At 52.0% G+C, this 15,549-nt stretch overlaps 1 protein-coding gene across 5 annotated transcripts in view; it reads left to right on the forward strand.

Annotated features, from left to right (window-relative positions):
* Positions 1-14,963, forward strand: part of LOC139234813 (wings apart-like protein homolog) — a 156,420-nt gene extending 141,457 nt beyond the window's left edge. For all 5 annotated transcript variants that reach the window (XM_070865512.1, XM_070865510.1, XM_070865509.1 and 2 more), the window contains exon 19: positions 5,277-14,963. In XM_070865512.1, the coding sequence (XP_070721613.1) occupies positions 5,277-5,342 (66 nt within the window). In that variant the 3' untranslated portion in view covers positions 5,343-14,963. The remainder of the gene's footprint in view (positions 1-5,276) is intronic.
* Positions 14,964-15,549: the final 586 nt, after the last annotated feature.

The following is a 15,549-nucleotide window of genomic DNA, read 5'->3' on the forward strand; positions in this document are numbered from 1 at the left end:
GTGACAGAAGATAACTGGAATAGTACTTTCTAGCAGGTGGGGGGCGACGAGAGATGATGTCAGTGAGCCTGGGGGGGGGTTGGGGAGGGAAGGGGAAGGTCGGTGAGCTGGGGGGGGGGAGAGTGTGGGTCAGTGAGCTGGGGGGGGAGGGGGAGTCAGTGAGCTGGGGGGGGGAGGGGGGGTTAGTGAGCTGGGGGGGAGGGGGGGTTAGTGAGCTGGGGGGGAAGGGGGGGTTAGTGAGCTGGGGGGGAGGGGGGGGGTTAGTGAGCTGGGGGGGAGGGGGGGGGTTAGTGAGCTGGGGGGGAGGGGGGGGGTTAGTGAGCTGGGGGGAGGGGGGGGGTCAGTGAGCTGGGGGGAGGGGGGGGGTCAGTGAGCTGGAGGGGAGGGGGGGGTCAGTGAGCTGGGGAGAAGAGGTGGGTCAGTGAGCTGGGGGGGAGGGGAGGGTTAGTGAGCTGGAGGGGGGGTCAGTGAGCTGGGGGGGAGGTGGGGGGGGTCAGTGAGCTGGAGGGCGTGGGTCAGTGAGCTGGGGAGGGGGTGGGTCAGTGAGCTGGGGGAGGAGGGGGTTAGTGAGAAGGGGGCGGGTCAGTGAGTTGGGGGGGAGGGGGCGGGTCAGTGAGCTGGGGGGGAGGGGGCGGGTCAGTGAGCTGGGGGGAAGGGGGCGGGTCAGTGAGCTGGGGGGGAGGGGGCGGGTCAGTGAGTTGGGGGGGAGGGGGCGGGTCAGTGAGTTGGGGAGGGGGCGGGTCAGTGAGCTGGGGGGGGTCAGTGAGCTGGTGGGGGAGGAGTGGGTCAGTGAGCTGGGGAGGGGGGGTCAGTGAGCTGGGGAGGGGGGGTCAGTGAGCTGAGGGGGGAGGGGGTCAGTGAGCTGGGGGGGAGGGGGGGGTCAGTGAGCTGGGGGGGAGGGGGGGGTCAGTGAGCTGGGGGGGGGTTAGTGAGCTGGGGGGGGGGGTTAGTGAGCTGGGGGGGAGGGGGGGTTAGTGAGCTGGGGGGGAGGGGGGGTTAGTGAGCTGGGGGGGAGGGGGGGTTAGTGAGCTGGGGGGGGGGAGGGGGGTTAGTGAGCTGGGGTGAGGGGGGTTCAGTGAACTGGGGGGGGGGTTAGTGAGCTGGGGGGGAGGGGGGGTTAGTGAGCTGGGGGGGAGGGGGGGTTAGTGAGCTGGGGGGGAGGGGGGGTTAGTGAGCTGGGGGGGAGGGGGGTTAGTGAGCTGGGGGGGAGGGGGGTTAGTGAGCTGGGGGGGAGGGGGGTTAGTGAGCTGGGGTGAGGGGGGTTCAGTGAACTGGGGGGGGGGGTTAGTGAGCTTGGGGGGGAGGGGTGGGTCAGTGAGCTGGGAGGAGGGGGTCAGTGAGCTGGGGGGGAGGGGGTGGGTCAGTGAGCTGGGGGGGGAGGGGGGGGGTCAGTGAGCTGGGGGGGGAGGGGGGGGTCAGTGAGCTGGGGGGGGTTAGTGAGCTGGGGGGGAGGGGGGGTTAGTGAGCTGGGGGGGAGGGGGGGTTAGTGAGCTGGGGGGGGAGGGGGGTCAGTGAGCTGGAGGGGGGGTTAGTGAGCTGGGGGGGAGGGGGGGGTTAGTGAGCTGGGGGGTGAGGGGGGGTTAGTGAGCTGGGGGGTGAGGGGGGGTTAGTGAGCTGGGGTGAGGGGGGGTTAGTGAGCTGGGGTGAGGGGGGTTCAGTGAACTGGGGGGGGAGGGGTGGGTCAGTGAGCTGGGAGGAGGGGGTCAGTGAGCTGGGGGGGAGGGGGGGTCAGTGAGCTGGGGTCAGTGAGCTGGGGGGGAGGGGGGGTCAGTGAGCTGGGGGGGGAATTAGTGAGCTGGGGGGGAGGGGAGGTTAGTGAGCTGGGGGGGAGGGGGGATTAGTGAGCTGGGGTGAGAGGGGTTCAGTGAACTGGGGGGGGGGGTTAGTGAGCTGGGGGGGGAGGGGTGGGTCAGTGAGCTGGGAGGAGGGGGTCAGTGAGCTGGGGAGGGGGTGGGTCAGTGAGCTGGGGGGGGAGGGGGTGGTCAGTGAGCTGGGGGGGAGGGGGCGGGTCAGTGAGCTGGGGGGGAGGGGGCGGGTCAGTGAGTTGGGGGGGAGGGGGCGGGTCAGTGAGTTGGGGGGGGAGGGGGCGGGTCAGTGAGCTGGGGAGGGGGCGGGTCAGTGAGCTGGGGGGGGTCAGTGAGCTGGTGGGGGAGGAGTGGGTCAGTGAGCTGGGGAGGGGGCGGGTCAGTGAGCTGGGGGGAGGGGGCGGGTCAGTGAGCTGGGGAGGGGGGGTCAGTGAGCTGGGGAGGGGGGGTCAGTGAGCTGAGGGGGGAGGGGGTCAGTGAGCTGAGGGGGGAGGGGGTCAGTGAGCTGGGGGGGAGGGGGGGGGTCAGTGAGCTGGGGGGGAGGGGGGGTCAGTGAGCTGGGGGGGAGGGGGGGGTCAGTGAGCTGGGGGGGGGGGTTAGTGAGCTGGGGGGGGGTTAGTGAGCTGGGGGGGAGGGGGGATTAGTGAGCTGGGGGGGAGGGGGGGTTAGTGAGCTGGGGGGGAGGGGGGGTTAGTGAGCTGGGGGGGGGGAGGGGGGTTAGTGAGCTGGGGTGAGGGGGGTTCAGTGAACTGGGGGGGGGGGGTTAGTGAGCTGGGGGGGAGGGGGGGTTAGTGAGCTGGGGGGGAGGGGGGGTTAGTGAGCTGGGGGGGAGGGGGGTTAGTGAGCTGGGGTGAGGGGGGTTCAGTGAACTGGGGGGGGGGGGTTAGTGAGCTTGGGGGGGAGGGGTGGGTCAGTGAGCTGGGAGGAGGGGGTCAGTGAGCTGGGGGGGGAGGGGGTCAGTGAGCTGGGGGGGGAGGGGGTGGGTCAGTGAGCTGGGGGGGGAGGGGGGGGTCAGTGAGCTGGGGGGGGTTAGTGAGCTGGGGGGGAGGGGGGGTTAGTGAGCTGGGGGGGAGGGGGGGTTAGTGAGCTGGGGGGGGAGGGGGGTCAGTGAGCTGGAGGGGGGGTTAGTGAGCTGGGGGGGAGGGGGGGGTTAGTGAGCTGGGGGGTGAGGGGGGGTTAGTGAGGGGGGGTTAGTGAGCTGGGGTGAGGGGGGTTCAGTGAACTGGGGGGGGAGGGGTGGGTCAGTGAGCTGGGAGGAGGGGGTCAGTGAGCTGGGGGGGAGGGGGGGTCAGTGAGCTGGGGTCAGTGAGCTGGGGGGGAGGGGGGGTCAGTGAGCTGGGGGGGGAATTAGTGAGCTGGGGGGGAGGGGAGGTTAGTGAGCTGGGGGGGAGGGGGGATTAGTGAGCTGGGGTGAGGGGGGTTCAGTGAACTGGGGGGGGGGTTAGTGAGCTGGGGGGGGAGGGGTGGGTCAGTGAGCTGGGAGGAGGGGGTCAGTGAGCTGGGGGGGGAGGGGGTGGGTCAGTGAGCTGGGGGGGGAGGGGGTGGTCAGTGAGCTGGGGGGGGGGTGGTTAGTGAGCTGGGGGGGGGAGGGTGTGTTAGTGAGCTGGGGGGAGGGGGTGTTAGTGAGCAGGGGGGGAGGGGGCGGGTCAGTGAGCTGGGGAGGGGGGGTCAGTGAGCTGGTGGGGGGGGTGGTGGGTCAGTGAGCTGGGGGGGGTGGTGGTGGGTCAGTGAGCTGTGGAGGGGGTGGGTCAGTGAGCTGTGGAGGGGGTGGGTCAGTGAGCTGTGGAGGGGGTGGGTCAGTGAGCTGGGGAGGGGGTGGGTCAGTGAGCTGGGGAGGGGGTGGGTCAGTGAGCTGTGGAGGGGGTGGGTCAGTGAGCTGGGGGGGGCGGTGGGTCAGTGAGCTGTGGAGGCGGTGGGTCAGTGAGCTGGGGGGGGCGGTGGGTCAGTGAGCTGGGGGGGGCGGTGGGTCAGTGAGCTGTGGAGGGGGTGGGTCAGTGAGCTGGGGGGGGCGGTGGGTCAGTGAGCTGGGGGGGGCGGTGGGTCAGTGAGCTGTGGAGGGGGTGGGTCAGTGAGCTGGGGGGGGCGGTGGGTCAGTGAGCTGGGGAGAGGTGGGTCAGTGAGCTGGGGGGGGAGGGGGGCAGGTCAGTGAGCTGGGGAGGGGGGGGTCAGTGAGCTGGGGGGGAGGGGGTGGGTCAGTGAGCTGGGGAGGGGGTGGGTCAGTGAGCTGTGGAGGGGGTGGGTCAGTGAGCTGGGGGGGGCGGTGGGTCAGTGAGCTGTGGAGGGGGTGGGTCAGTGAGCTGGGGGGGCGGTGGGTCAGTGAGCTGGGGAGGGGTGGGTCAGTGAGCTGGGGGGGAGGGGGGTGGGTCAGTGAGCTGGGGAGGGGGTGGGTCAGTGAGCTGGGGGGGAGGGGGGTGGGTCAGTGAGCTGGGGAGGGGGTGGGTCAGTGAGCTGGGGAGGGGGTGGGTCAGTGAGCTGGGGGGGAGGGGGGTGGGTCAGTGAGCTGGGGGGGCGGTGGGTCAGTGAGCTGGGGAGGGGTGGGTCAGTGAGCTGGGGGGGAGGGGGGTGGGTCAGTGAGCTGGGGGGGAGGGGGTGGGTCAGTGAGCTGGGGGGGGGGTGGTTAGTGAGCTGGGGGGGGGGAGGGGGTGTTAGTGAGCAGGGGGGGAGGGGGCGGGTCAGTGAGCTGGGGAGGGGGGGTCAGTGAGCTGGTGGGGGGGGTGGTGGGTCAGTGAGCTGGGGAGGAGGGGGAGGTAGCTAATTCAGCTGCTACTCATCACTCTAGATTTTCCATTATCTGATTTCTCTCCTTGAATCCTTGCTGTGAGACCATGAACACACGGGTGAGTGGTGCAAGACGCACTGTCGGTGGAGAGAGCAGCAGAGGGTTGCTGCTGACAGTGGGAGGAGTTGGTAAACATCAGTGAGACTGTATTTATACCGAGCGAGGGAGCATAGGGCTGTGACAGCCTGACCGGTCACCTCGGGAGCTCAATGTATGATGAAAGGCTGCTGCATAGTCAGGGCGCCCAGGGCCGACACCGTCTCTCAGCAGTTTCAAATACCCATAAATAACGACCCCAATGAAACGGGGTGCTTTCCACACCTGACTGCAAGATCAAGGGTGAATATATTTTGCTGATCTATACAAACATATCCCGTGTGCAGCCTTTTAGCCAATAGCTGAGAGTAACAAGTCTGCCAGCATGTCCTTGAAAAGATTTCTCTAAGCTCCTACTCTGTTTACTGGACTTACTGTCTCGATGTATACAGTAATGTGTGGTTTTAGAGTTTGTGAATTGTTAATTTTACTGCTAAAATGACACCTTTACAATATCCCCTCAAAATATTTTAACTTCAATATTATGCAGTAGGATAGAATTGGTATTGTAACGGTGCGGATTCTGTTGCAAATATCTATTAGTTAACCATCTGCACTTGGTCACCATGTGCTAAAATGTTCTCTTTTCCCTCCAGTGTGCTGTGGGAACAACGGGACAGAAGTCCATCTCTCGAGTGATTGAATACTTGGATCACTGCTAAAGGACATTGAGCTTCTGGTGCAGATAGGCTGTGCTCTGTCCCTTGGAGTTAACCCCTCCCTCATCAACCAATTCCTATGGGCAAGACCTTCCCCCACCCCAAATGAGGAAAGCACCAAGGGGAATCGCAGCCCCTGCTTTGTCAGTGACTTTGCTTGCGAAGGATACCATGGCCATTGTATGGTGTGACCTACAGTGGGCAGTGCTCAGCTGAATGAGCAGTCAGTCTGGTTGGATGGAACGAAGCAATGGCAGATCTGAGGATGAGTGGCGTGTGCTTTAGTTATTGAGACCGATGTGATGGTCATTGTATAGATTATTCCATACCCACACAGCCTCAGAATTATAGTCTGCAGATCAAAATTCAGAGTTAAAAGCTAGCTGGCCTTGTGTCGCCCCGCGATATCTACAGTGCGCTTTCATTGATCAAGCTTGTGATGGTTATAGTGTGGGTATGGGACAAATCTTGTTATGGTTACCTGAGATTAATGTTGTTACGGTAATCACAGGCCATGGACACAGTGTGTGTGGTGGATTGACAGTGAATTCACCTGGCACCAGAAAAGTCATGCAATCCTCCAGAATGGTTACTTGTTTTACTACAAGCTGAGCCGATTGAGCTGTTTACGTTTTGACTCGTGTTCTATATATAGAGTTGCATAATACAGGTATATAATTATTATAACAGTTGCTGCGAATTGTCCGTTCAGCTTGTATTAAAATGATTGACGTGTTGGGCTGCCAATAACAATGTGGATTTGTCAAGAATACTGTAACATCACTTATTGGGTGAGGGGTTTTTGGGTTAAAAAGTCTTTATCCTGAGGTAAAATCATGTGGGAGTTCAATCGGGAAAGCACATCAGTGGCTAAACCCGAGCCTGACTTGGTACTCGATTACCTGCAATTATCTGTGGGATGGAGAGTCACAGAAAATACATACAACAAGACGCCTATTTCAGGATAGCTGCTCGAGTACTGCTGTGATGCCAGTCGGTATCCCCCAATACTCAGTTGCCAAATTTGGGTTGTGGTTAGTCTTTGGTTCCACGTTGGATGCATGCGTTGGTGCCGTGGTCTGTTTTTGAGTCTGACTCTAACATTACTGAAGACCATTTGGAACCACCTGAGAGTTTGAACACTGGAGTGAAACCATGTCTATTTTCTTCAGAAATTCTTTTCCTAATGTAGGAACTTCCTGTCTATAGGTGCATCAAATACAGGAACTAGCCAATCCGAGCTGGAGAGGAGGAAATACAGTCCGAGCTTCCCAATTTTAATACATTGGCTTCTAGTTTTACTGGAAAACTAAAGTTCCTCTAGGTGAGTTTATTTGAGAGCAGGGCTGGGCGAAAATCTGATCCTGCAGTTGGTGAATGTTTTGGAGGCATTTCCATTGCCTGTGTCAATAGTTTCAGGACGTAGAACGATGCTGCTGAGCAGCGATGATGGTCATGAGCACGTGCCTTCTCCACCCTCACTCAATTCTCTCTTCTGTTTCTCTCCTAAACTGAATTAATGTCAAGTTCACAATAGCTGAAATGTTTGCAGCTACTCCAGGATGAGAGCAGAGGTGCGCCTTAATTTCAATATCAAACTGATCTAATAGGGAGAGGTGTTGCAGAGCATGCAGTAAAGTTGATTCATTGCGTTTGGTATATCCACCAAAAGCCGTGTTGAAAATGTTAAATGTCTTGAAAGTTATGAAGTTAATAGTTTTCTTTCCACAAGATTAACAACCAAGTCCCCACAAGTCCTGAAGGCAGTACTGTTCTCTCTATCTTTTCCCCAGTGGAAGAGGTCACTGATGGGAGTGAGTTCTTCCCCTGCAAATGCCAGGTGCTGATTTGGGAAAGCCTAAATTAGCGGGCATCCCATCTTCCGATCTATTGATGGACGTGTTACAAAAGCGAGCAGTCTGCCCCAAGTCACCTGACCTGCACGGGAAGCTCTGTCTGATTAACCAATGGGTGGGAGATGCTGAGAACCTCAATCCAGAACTTCATTTCCTCTGCCACTATAGAAATTTGGACAGTTAAAGGAGAAGGTAAACATAAAGGGAAACGTGACACAAAAATGAATAAATGGTTGCTCCCTGGCACATGTTTTAGAATGAAAGTAATGCTGTGGAAGATTAACACTTCAGACTGCAAACACCGAGCAAATCATTGGAAACCATTTCTTTTGTTTATCTGGTTTGGGGTTCCATTTTGGGCTGTTGGAATTCCCGTCTGTAATCCAGCTTTCACCACATCGAACCATTTTGCCCGTGCTCAATCTGCTCATCCCAGTTCGGATCACCATTGGATCAAAGACTGTGGTGGGAAGTGTATTAAATTACAGTTTGAGCAGTGAAGCAGCCAGAGCATGGAAATGTGTTGGTGGATGTCTGATTTATTGCACTGTGTATTCTACTCGTGATGAGACTTTCTGCTGAGATTCCCAGGCTGCTGCCTCACCACCTTTAGTAAATCCTAGCAGGAGACCGTTCTTTGCTCCCCCCGACCCATCCTAATGGCGCCTGTGCTTCTGGTTCTGATGGGTTTTCCTACTAGAAATGCTCACATGCCCCAACACTGTTAGGAGCTGGCTGCTGTTAAAACAGGTGTACTCTCTGCTTCTGAGCTCTATGGTCAGTGTCCCGTGTATAGATTACAAGTTATTATTTCAGTCTGGAAGACCAATCACTGAAGAATTGGGATAAACGTTTATGAAGTATCCCAAGCTTCATGCTAATCAGCTCAGTTTCATCCTACCCATGTCATAATTTTATTTTGCTTTTTTAAAAAAATGAATAGAAATTTTGATTGCTGCTTTTAATTAGAGGAAAGTGTTTCTGATTCATCCAGCCTTGCAGAAGCTGGTTTTTAATAGTGTTAACAATCAATACTTAACTAACAGCAAGGAAGGCAAATGTTTTATAATTTACTGAGAACCTGGCACCCTGTATATTTTTCAAGTCATTTACGTTCTCTCCCAGTGATGTTGAATAAATCACAAGTTTAAAATAATCTGAAATAAAATCTGGAGAGAACCAGGAGATGCAATGTTTTAATCTCTGGAACCCAACTTCAGACCAAGCCTGGACTGCCGTCCCCTGGTTATCGGGATCTTGTCTACGTTTTATTATTTTTAGTTGCTGGGTCTCCACAGTAAATGTGTGCAGCAGAAAGCTGCTCACAGCTCAGCGAGGAATTGGCTTTGTGAGTTATCCGGTGTGACCAGTGCAAATGTCGCTCTGTGCACTAAAGAATGTTCTTTTGGAATTGTACTGAGGTAAAATGCTGAAAGTAGAATGCCGTTTTATTCTGTATTTGCCACACTGTTGCCAGCCTGAGTGTCCTCTGCTTTGATGTCAGAAGTGCAGAAGTGTTCCATTCCCTCCACTGACATCTCACATCATGAACACCAGAAAATTTGGATGGTAAAAATTATAGACCATAATAATGCAATCTCTCTCCAGAATGATCCGAACCTCCTGTTGGAACGATTTGCTCAGATATCCCACACTTCCAGACCCCTTTGACTCTTCCTCTTGTGAACCAGGCCATGTGTCTCTGCTGTGTTGCCAGTCCTCAATTTCTCATTCCATCTCCGACTAGTAGCTCAGCCACAGAGCCTCATCTCTACATCGTGCTGATCAGGGAAGATCTTTCAATTCAGGGCAATAAGAACTATGCAGACAATATATATTTCAATAAAATGATATTCCTTTCTCCATCCCAATTCTGTTTTGCTCCCTGCCTTTACAATTAATCGATAGTGTCCACCGCCATTCTGCAACTAGTGGCGAAGCTGCTTGTTGCGAAGCTTGGGAGATGTACAAAGAATGGTGCCGAAATCCTGCCTAATGCCCCCACTCCTGCAGGTATGTGTCTAGCATCTGCTCAGTGCCTCTCTCTGCTATCGACTGTCTGGACTGAGAACTTGATGTGCAAGGAATCTTTGTTAAAGGGAAAAGATAATTGAAGGCAACTGGATGGGTTGTACTGTATATTAATTTGCTTTGCCCTCTTAAGGGCGAACCATTCCTGTCCAATCTCTCAAACTGGAGGTCAGGCTGGGATACACCTGCTGTGAACTTCTGTACGTTACCATGCCAGCAATCTATCCTGCAGGATCAAAGATGCCAATCCTTGCTCAACTCAATGGCAGTTGGCTGAATCATTCTTCCCTACAGGTCTTGCTGTTTTAGGACACGCACATGTGGGTATATCTTCTCTTGGGGAGGGAGGAGGCATTTAACTCTCGCATTCTTTCTGGGTGTGTACTATATGTTGCACTGCCCAATCCCTGCAATGTAAGTGATATCTCCCGTGAACAGCCCACTTAGTCGCTGCTTTTCTTCACCGCTGTTCGTGCCTGCGTTCTTGAAAAAGTAATATTTCTGTATTCCTCACTTGTAAGGATAGTTTTAATTGTACAGGTGATTGAAGGTTCAATGATTTAACATTGACCAATCTGGTTTTAAACTGCAAAGTGACAGCTTGAATAGTTGGGTGCAGGAAGATACATCTGTGTGCGAAATGCGTCACTTATTGAAGCCACAGCATGTTTACTGGGGAATGAAATGTATTTTCACAGTATTTGTTCAAACAGTTTCTGATATTTTTCAATTATTGTTTGGAAACTTATTTTCCTAGTACAGACTGACTGCTGGATCAAGGTATCAAACATCCTGTTACTCAAATCCTGACTCAGTTGTTATCAGATATTCAGCAGTTACTGTATTCCTTCCAGGATTCCGCATGAGTGCAGGTTCCAGTTTTGTTTGACAGCCCATTGACCACATTGCGTACCCAGCTTCGTCACCCAAATGAAATAAGTTTCCTTGAATTTAAAAAATAGTTTTCCACTGCATTGTTTTAAAGGGTGTTGCAGTTCTCCCAGACTACTCGCTAATTGAGATTCACAGCCTAGCTTATACTTCGCCTGCGATGCGGTATTCAAAGCTGTGACCAGTTTGAGTGCATTTCCCTTCATAGTTCTTGATGTTTGTTAGTCCCAAAAAATGTTAAGTTTATAAATGACTCTTATTAACTGTAATTGTTCTCAAATCAGAGTCTTGGCTCTGACATTTTAAAGCCATGTTTTATACCTGTCACAGTACTTTTAATAGCTTTGATCAGCTGCAGCAGTGTCAGTTTCATCCTGGATTGCAGGCTACATAGATCTAACACTGGTTATTTGATTTGTGTATTTCCATCTGCTATAGCCAGCCTGGTTTTTAGATAGTTTTGGAGTCTGATTGGTGCAGTGAGGCCCCAGTTACCCGATTCAGTCATAGCCGTGATGGAACCACATTCCCATGGTTTATACTCTGATGAGAATCTGTAAGAGCGATTTCTGCTTCAATGGTGAAATCCCACCCTGCACCTTCTCCAGGGAGTGCTAACCTGTCAATTGGGTGTGACTTTGTACAGGATCTAAATATATCCAAGTGTGCCACAATTTGGCAGCATTACTGTGTTCAGATCAGCTCTGAACCTGCACTTTGTAGCATTGAGTTAGTGCTAGGCTTCTTCAAATTGATCGGAGAGGGGGGAGACATTGATGCATATACATTTTATTCAATTTGAGTCTGTATTTACAGCCACACTCACCTCTTTGCCCCACCCCCCACTGATTTAAAAAAGACAATGAATTGCTATCTGGTGAGGAGGTGTTCCTGTTCATGTGTAGCTGTGTCTGGCCAGTTTCAGCAACCTGACCGGTATGATAGGAGTCATTGACTGAATATCTGCATTGCAGCCATTCCCATAGGTTTCCTTCCCATTTGTGTGGAGTGGAGTGAGTGCTGTAGTAACTCGACCAGGATTACTGAAGCTGCATTTCAGCCTGCCTTGCCCACATGGACTCTGGGCTAAAACTTCCTTCTGTTGTGGACAGGTTGACTGCTTCACTCCTTGTGGAGGGGAAAATCAGGTAAGGCCCATCCTTAACATGCAGCATTGCCTCGATACGGCAGTCAGGGCTGGAAATGGCACCTGTTCAAACCTGAGGTTCCTGCTCGCAGAGCTGCATTGGAAGTTTTTAATTCCACAGTCTGTGCTGGCAAGCGCTCGGACTCAGGTCACCAACTGGTTTGATCAAAATCCACTCCACATGTTCGAAATGACCATTTCTGGAATTTGTAGCTGAATATTTCCACATTTCCTAACCCTTACGGGTAAAACTATTGTGATCTTTCAGGAAAATGTGGCTTTATATTTGGAAATACTTCTGAAATTGTGCATTGAGTTTGGGAACTAAACTAGATGCTATGTGCTGGGTGCTGGCTTGAGGAGTCGCCATTTCAACCAGAGGGAAAAGGTTTTGTTTGGTGACTTGACTTTTATTTTGTTTGGTGTTTGAAAGATTGGAGAATGTTGCTGAGTGAATTTAGCGATGATGTCATGTGTTCAACTTGGTTTTTACTTTATCTTTTTTTGCACCCCCGCTCTTTGCAGATGGGTTGACGGGAAATGGTTATATGTGCAGCAGATTCCTTGTTGGGTTGGGATTATCCTCATGGACTAGTGATGTTTCATCGGTGGCCTTTTGGGACAGTCCTGAGGTTCTTCAGTCTCCCCTTCACACTCCCTTCGTTTGATCCTGTTCGGGAGTGGAGACACTGTCAGCTTCTGTCCTTTTTCCCTTTGCATTTAGTCTGGTTTTACAGTTCTCGTGTCCCACACCTGCTCAGTTTCTGACTTTAAAAAAAAAAAGCTGAACTTACTGAGGGAGGTTGGCTCTTTCACTGCATTTATTTATCGAAGGTTTGGGGCTTTGTAATTACTGTACTGATGGGAATTTATGGACATAAATGCCTTAATAGAGGGGCTTTGGAGTATTTATGTAAATTAGAAATATATTGAATATAAAATAAACCAAAGTGGAAAGTTTGGGTTTTCAAATCATTCCAGAAAGAGGGGAGGACAAACAAATATTCCCAGGGAAAGCATTGGTATCAGTTGCTGAAACCCAATTGAAAGTTTGGTGTTGAACTGGAAGGTGTTGGTAGACTCTGGTAAGTGATGTCTTCAGATGGTGTCACTGGCCATGGGGCTGATGGATCAACATCTGCCTGAGCCAGACACTGGGGCCAGTGGGTAAACATCTGCCTGAGCGAGCCACTGGGGCCAGTGGGTAAACATCTGCCTGAGCCAGACACTGGGACCAGTGGGTAAACATCTGCCTGAGCCAGACACTGGGGCCAGTGAGTAAACATCTGCCTGAGCCAGACACTGGGGCCAGTGAGTAAACATCTGCCTGAGCCGGCCAGTGGGTAAACATCTGCCTGAGCCAGACACTGGGGCCAGTGAGTAAACATCTGCCTGAGCCAGACACTGGGGCCAGTGAGTAAACATCTGCCTGAGCCAGACACGGGCCAGTGGGTAAACATCTGCCCAACATCTGCCTGAGCCAGCCACTGGGGCCAGTGGGTAAACATCTGCCTGAGCCAGACACTGGGGCCAGTGGGTAAACATCTGCCCAACATCTGCCTGAGCCAGCCACTAGGGCCAGTGGGTAAACATCTGCCTGAGCCAGACACTGGGGCCAGTGGTTAAACATCTGCCTGAGCCAGACACTGGGGCCAGTGGGTAAACATCTGCCTGAGCCCAGCACTGGCTTTTCTGAGTTACCCTCGTTGCTCACTTCTGTTTTCTACCAGACAACTGGGTGGAAGAACAGGAATTAAAATGATTTGTGCCAATAGTTGATCTTTTTTGCTGAAATATCTGAACAGATGTTTCAACTAAAATATCAAAGCAGATGAGTAAAATGTAAAACCAAACTCCTTATAACCAGATCATGAATATTCAGCCGCCAATGAGTGGAATCATCCCGATCACCAATTTTTCTCATATCATTTCTTAAAGCTTTATTGCGGGTTATATTTCCAGGCAATCCCTGTTCTCAGAGTTTGCCTGCCACCAAAACTAATGCAGTAAACTGAGGTCCTTGAAAATGATGCACAAACTTTATAGTGTAGTCATGCCTGGGTTTCTCATCGATCCTGAACCATTTGAAATCTCAATATTTTAATAAAAGGTTTGGCCTGGCTACTTAACTCGGGTTCATTGATCATGTGTACACAGCTGTGGAAAGGCGGTTGTCAATGTGAGTTCTGACCAGTCAGCAAATCTGAGAATTCAATTGAGGAATGAAGATTAAGCCAGTTAATGCGGAAATCTGGAGTGGAATCAACCCGCCCTATTTATCAGGTATTTCTGTATGGATTGTAATACATTGGCAATGAGTTAGTAATGTGTCCAATAAATGAATGTTTCCATTGACCACATGTCAAGTAAGTGGCATCAGATGAACTTTTAATATAAAAATCAACTCGCAATCTGTGCTTATGAATTAAATTCAGAGTTCATGAAATAGCTTCAGTCTGTAGCCTGAGAGCGGCCGGACTTGGTGACTTGCACAGTTGTCTCCAGATAAATGCCATACTTTCCACGGCTATCGTCTAGAATTATCGATCTACCAAGGTGTTTCTAAACTGCTTGGTTTTTATTGCTTAGCGTGTAGAATGTTTGTGTGGGTTTAATTGCTGCTGGAGCAGCAAGAGTTTAATTTGCTCGCATGAGTCCCATTTGGAAACCATTTGCTACTGTGTTCATATGCACGCAGTCTGGAAACCCTGAACTTTGCATGGCATTTCTTGGTTTAAGGTGATGGAGTTTGGGATCCTGTTGTAGTGATGGTGCATGCGCTCCAACTCTGGGAGTTCAGGGCGGAGAGATTCATCTTCGAAACCAGATCTGGGATCTCGCTGAAGTTTAAACTCTCCAGCAGTCAGATATTGGACATCATTTTGAGTTTGCTTCTCAACCAGTTGGCATTCAGCGGAGAAATGTTGAAAGGCTTTTCCTGTTTAAATGGAAAGGGCAGTTAAAACATGGGAGAGCTCCAAAGACGTCCTTTCTCAGCCAGGCAGCTCTGCACAACTCTAGTCCCAGAATCCAATCTCCTGCCTGGCGGGAGCTGGAATGGGAGAAACGGCTATCCTGCAGGTGTGTAGGCTTCAATATATCCCGTGTATTTAAGCAGCAAATTTCTAATGGATACATAGGCTTCTAAATGTGCATTATCCGGATCCAGCCACCGTCTGATGCAGTAACGCCAGCCTGGTAGTATTGTGAATGAGCTGTTGCTGATCCTTGAGGTATATGAAACTGCTGCCACTCGCTCCTAGCTCCTCTGTCAGCGCTCCCTGGGCACGGCTCTGTCAGCGCTCCCTGGGCACGGCTCTGTCAGCGCTCCCTGGGCACTCGCATTTCTTCATGAGATGTCTGGTGGAGTCACCCCGCAGTGTCCACACTTGCATCGTTTTCATTCCATTCATTAGTAAGAATCACATGACTGCAAAGAGCGCCCGAAGGCCTGATCAGAATGGGTTAAAAATAAATTTAAAAAATGACTTTCTTGTAAATAGTTGTGTAAATATTGGCAATTGGAAATTTAGAACGGTAGAAATACTTTTCAGAATCCGATCCTATTTTTATTTTATACAGTATTTCTCAGTTGCAAATCTTTCAGAGTAAAAGCCAAATGGCAGGAAATAGAGTTTGTACCAGTTTCATGAAGTATGTCTTTGGTTACCTGTAAATAATTTTAACTGAAATAAAAGTTGCTACTTTCAGTACAGTCCGTGTGTGTGCACGTTCACTTGGAATAAAGTGTGAATAACCCAAGGGGTTATCCCAGTGATGTGTTCCCAGGTTGGATACCAAGGTTGCAATGCATAGCAGCAGCTCCCTTTGGGAACATGCAGTGACCCAGGCGTGTGCACTCGCCAGAAATATCAGGAGCAGGAGATTCCGAGTGGATCTTGCCGGTTGGAATCCTCTCTGCCAACTCTGGGGGGTAATAGGCTGGTGATCTATCCATGGATCTGCATTTCCTGCTGGCTTTAGTTGGAATCACTGACTGTTATGTCGGCCTCCACTTGCATCACATTCCTGGTGGGAGCTCCGGGACCGTCCTAGGAATGTCACCAACAGGTTTTGGGTCAGCGGCCACGGGGGGATTAAATGGGGAGCTCTCTGCTCCAAGACGATGGTTTCAGCTTTAATATTTAAATTAAAATGCTTTTTTTTTTAATGAGCAGCAACTGCCGCCACAGGAGATCAGGATTCATCAATGTTTGATATTCCAGCCACTTCCTGGTTCTCCTCGAATGCGAGAGATGGTTAAGATTGCACTGGAGTGTCGGAG

This window comes from Pristiophorus japonicus, chromosome 22 (genome assembly GCF_044704955.1).
Source record: "Pristiophorus japonicus isolate sPriJap1 chromosome 22, sPriJap1.hap1, whole genome shotgun sequence".
Lineage (NCBI taxonomy): Eukaryota > Metazoa > Chordata > Chondrichthyes > Pristiophoridae > Pristiophorus > Pristiophorus japonicus.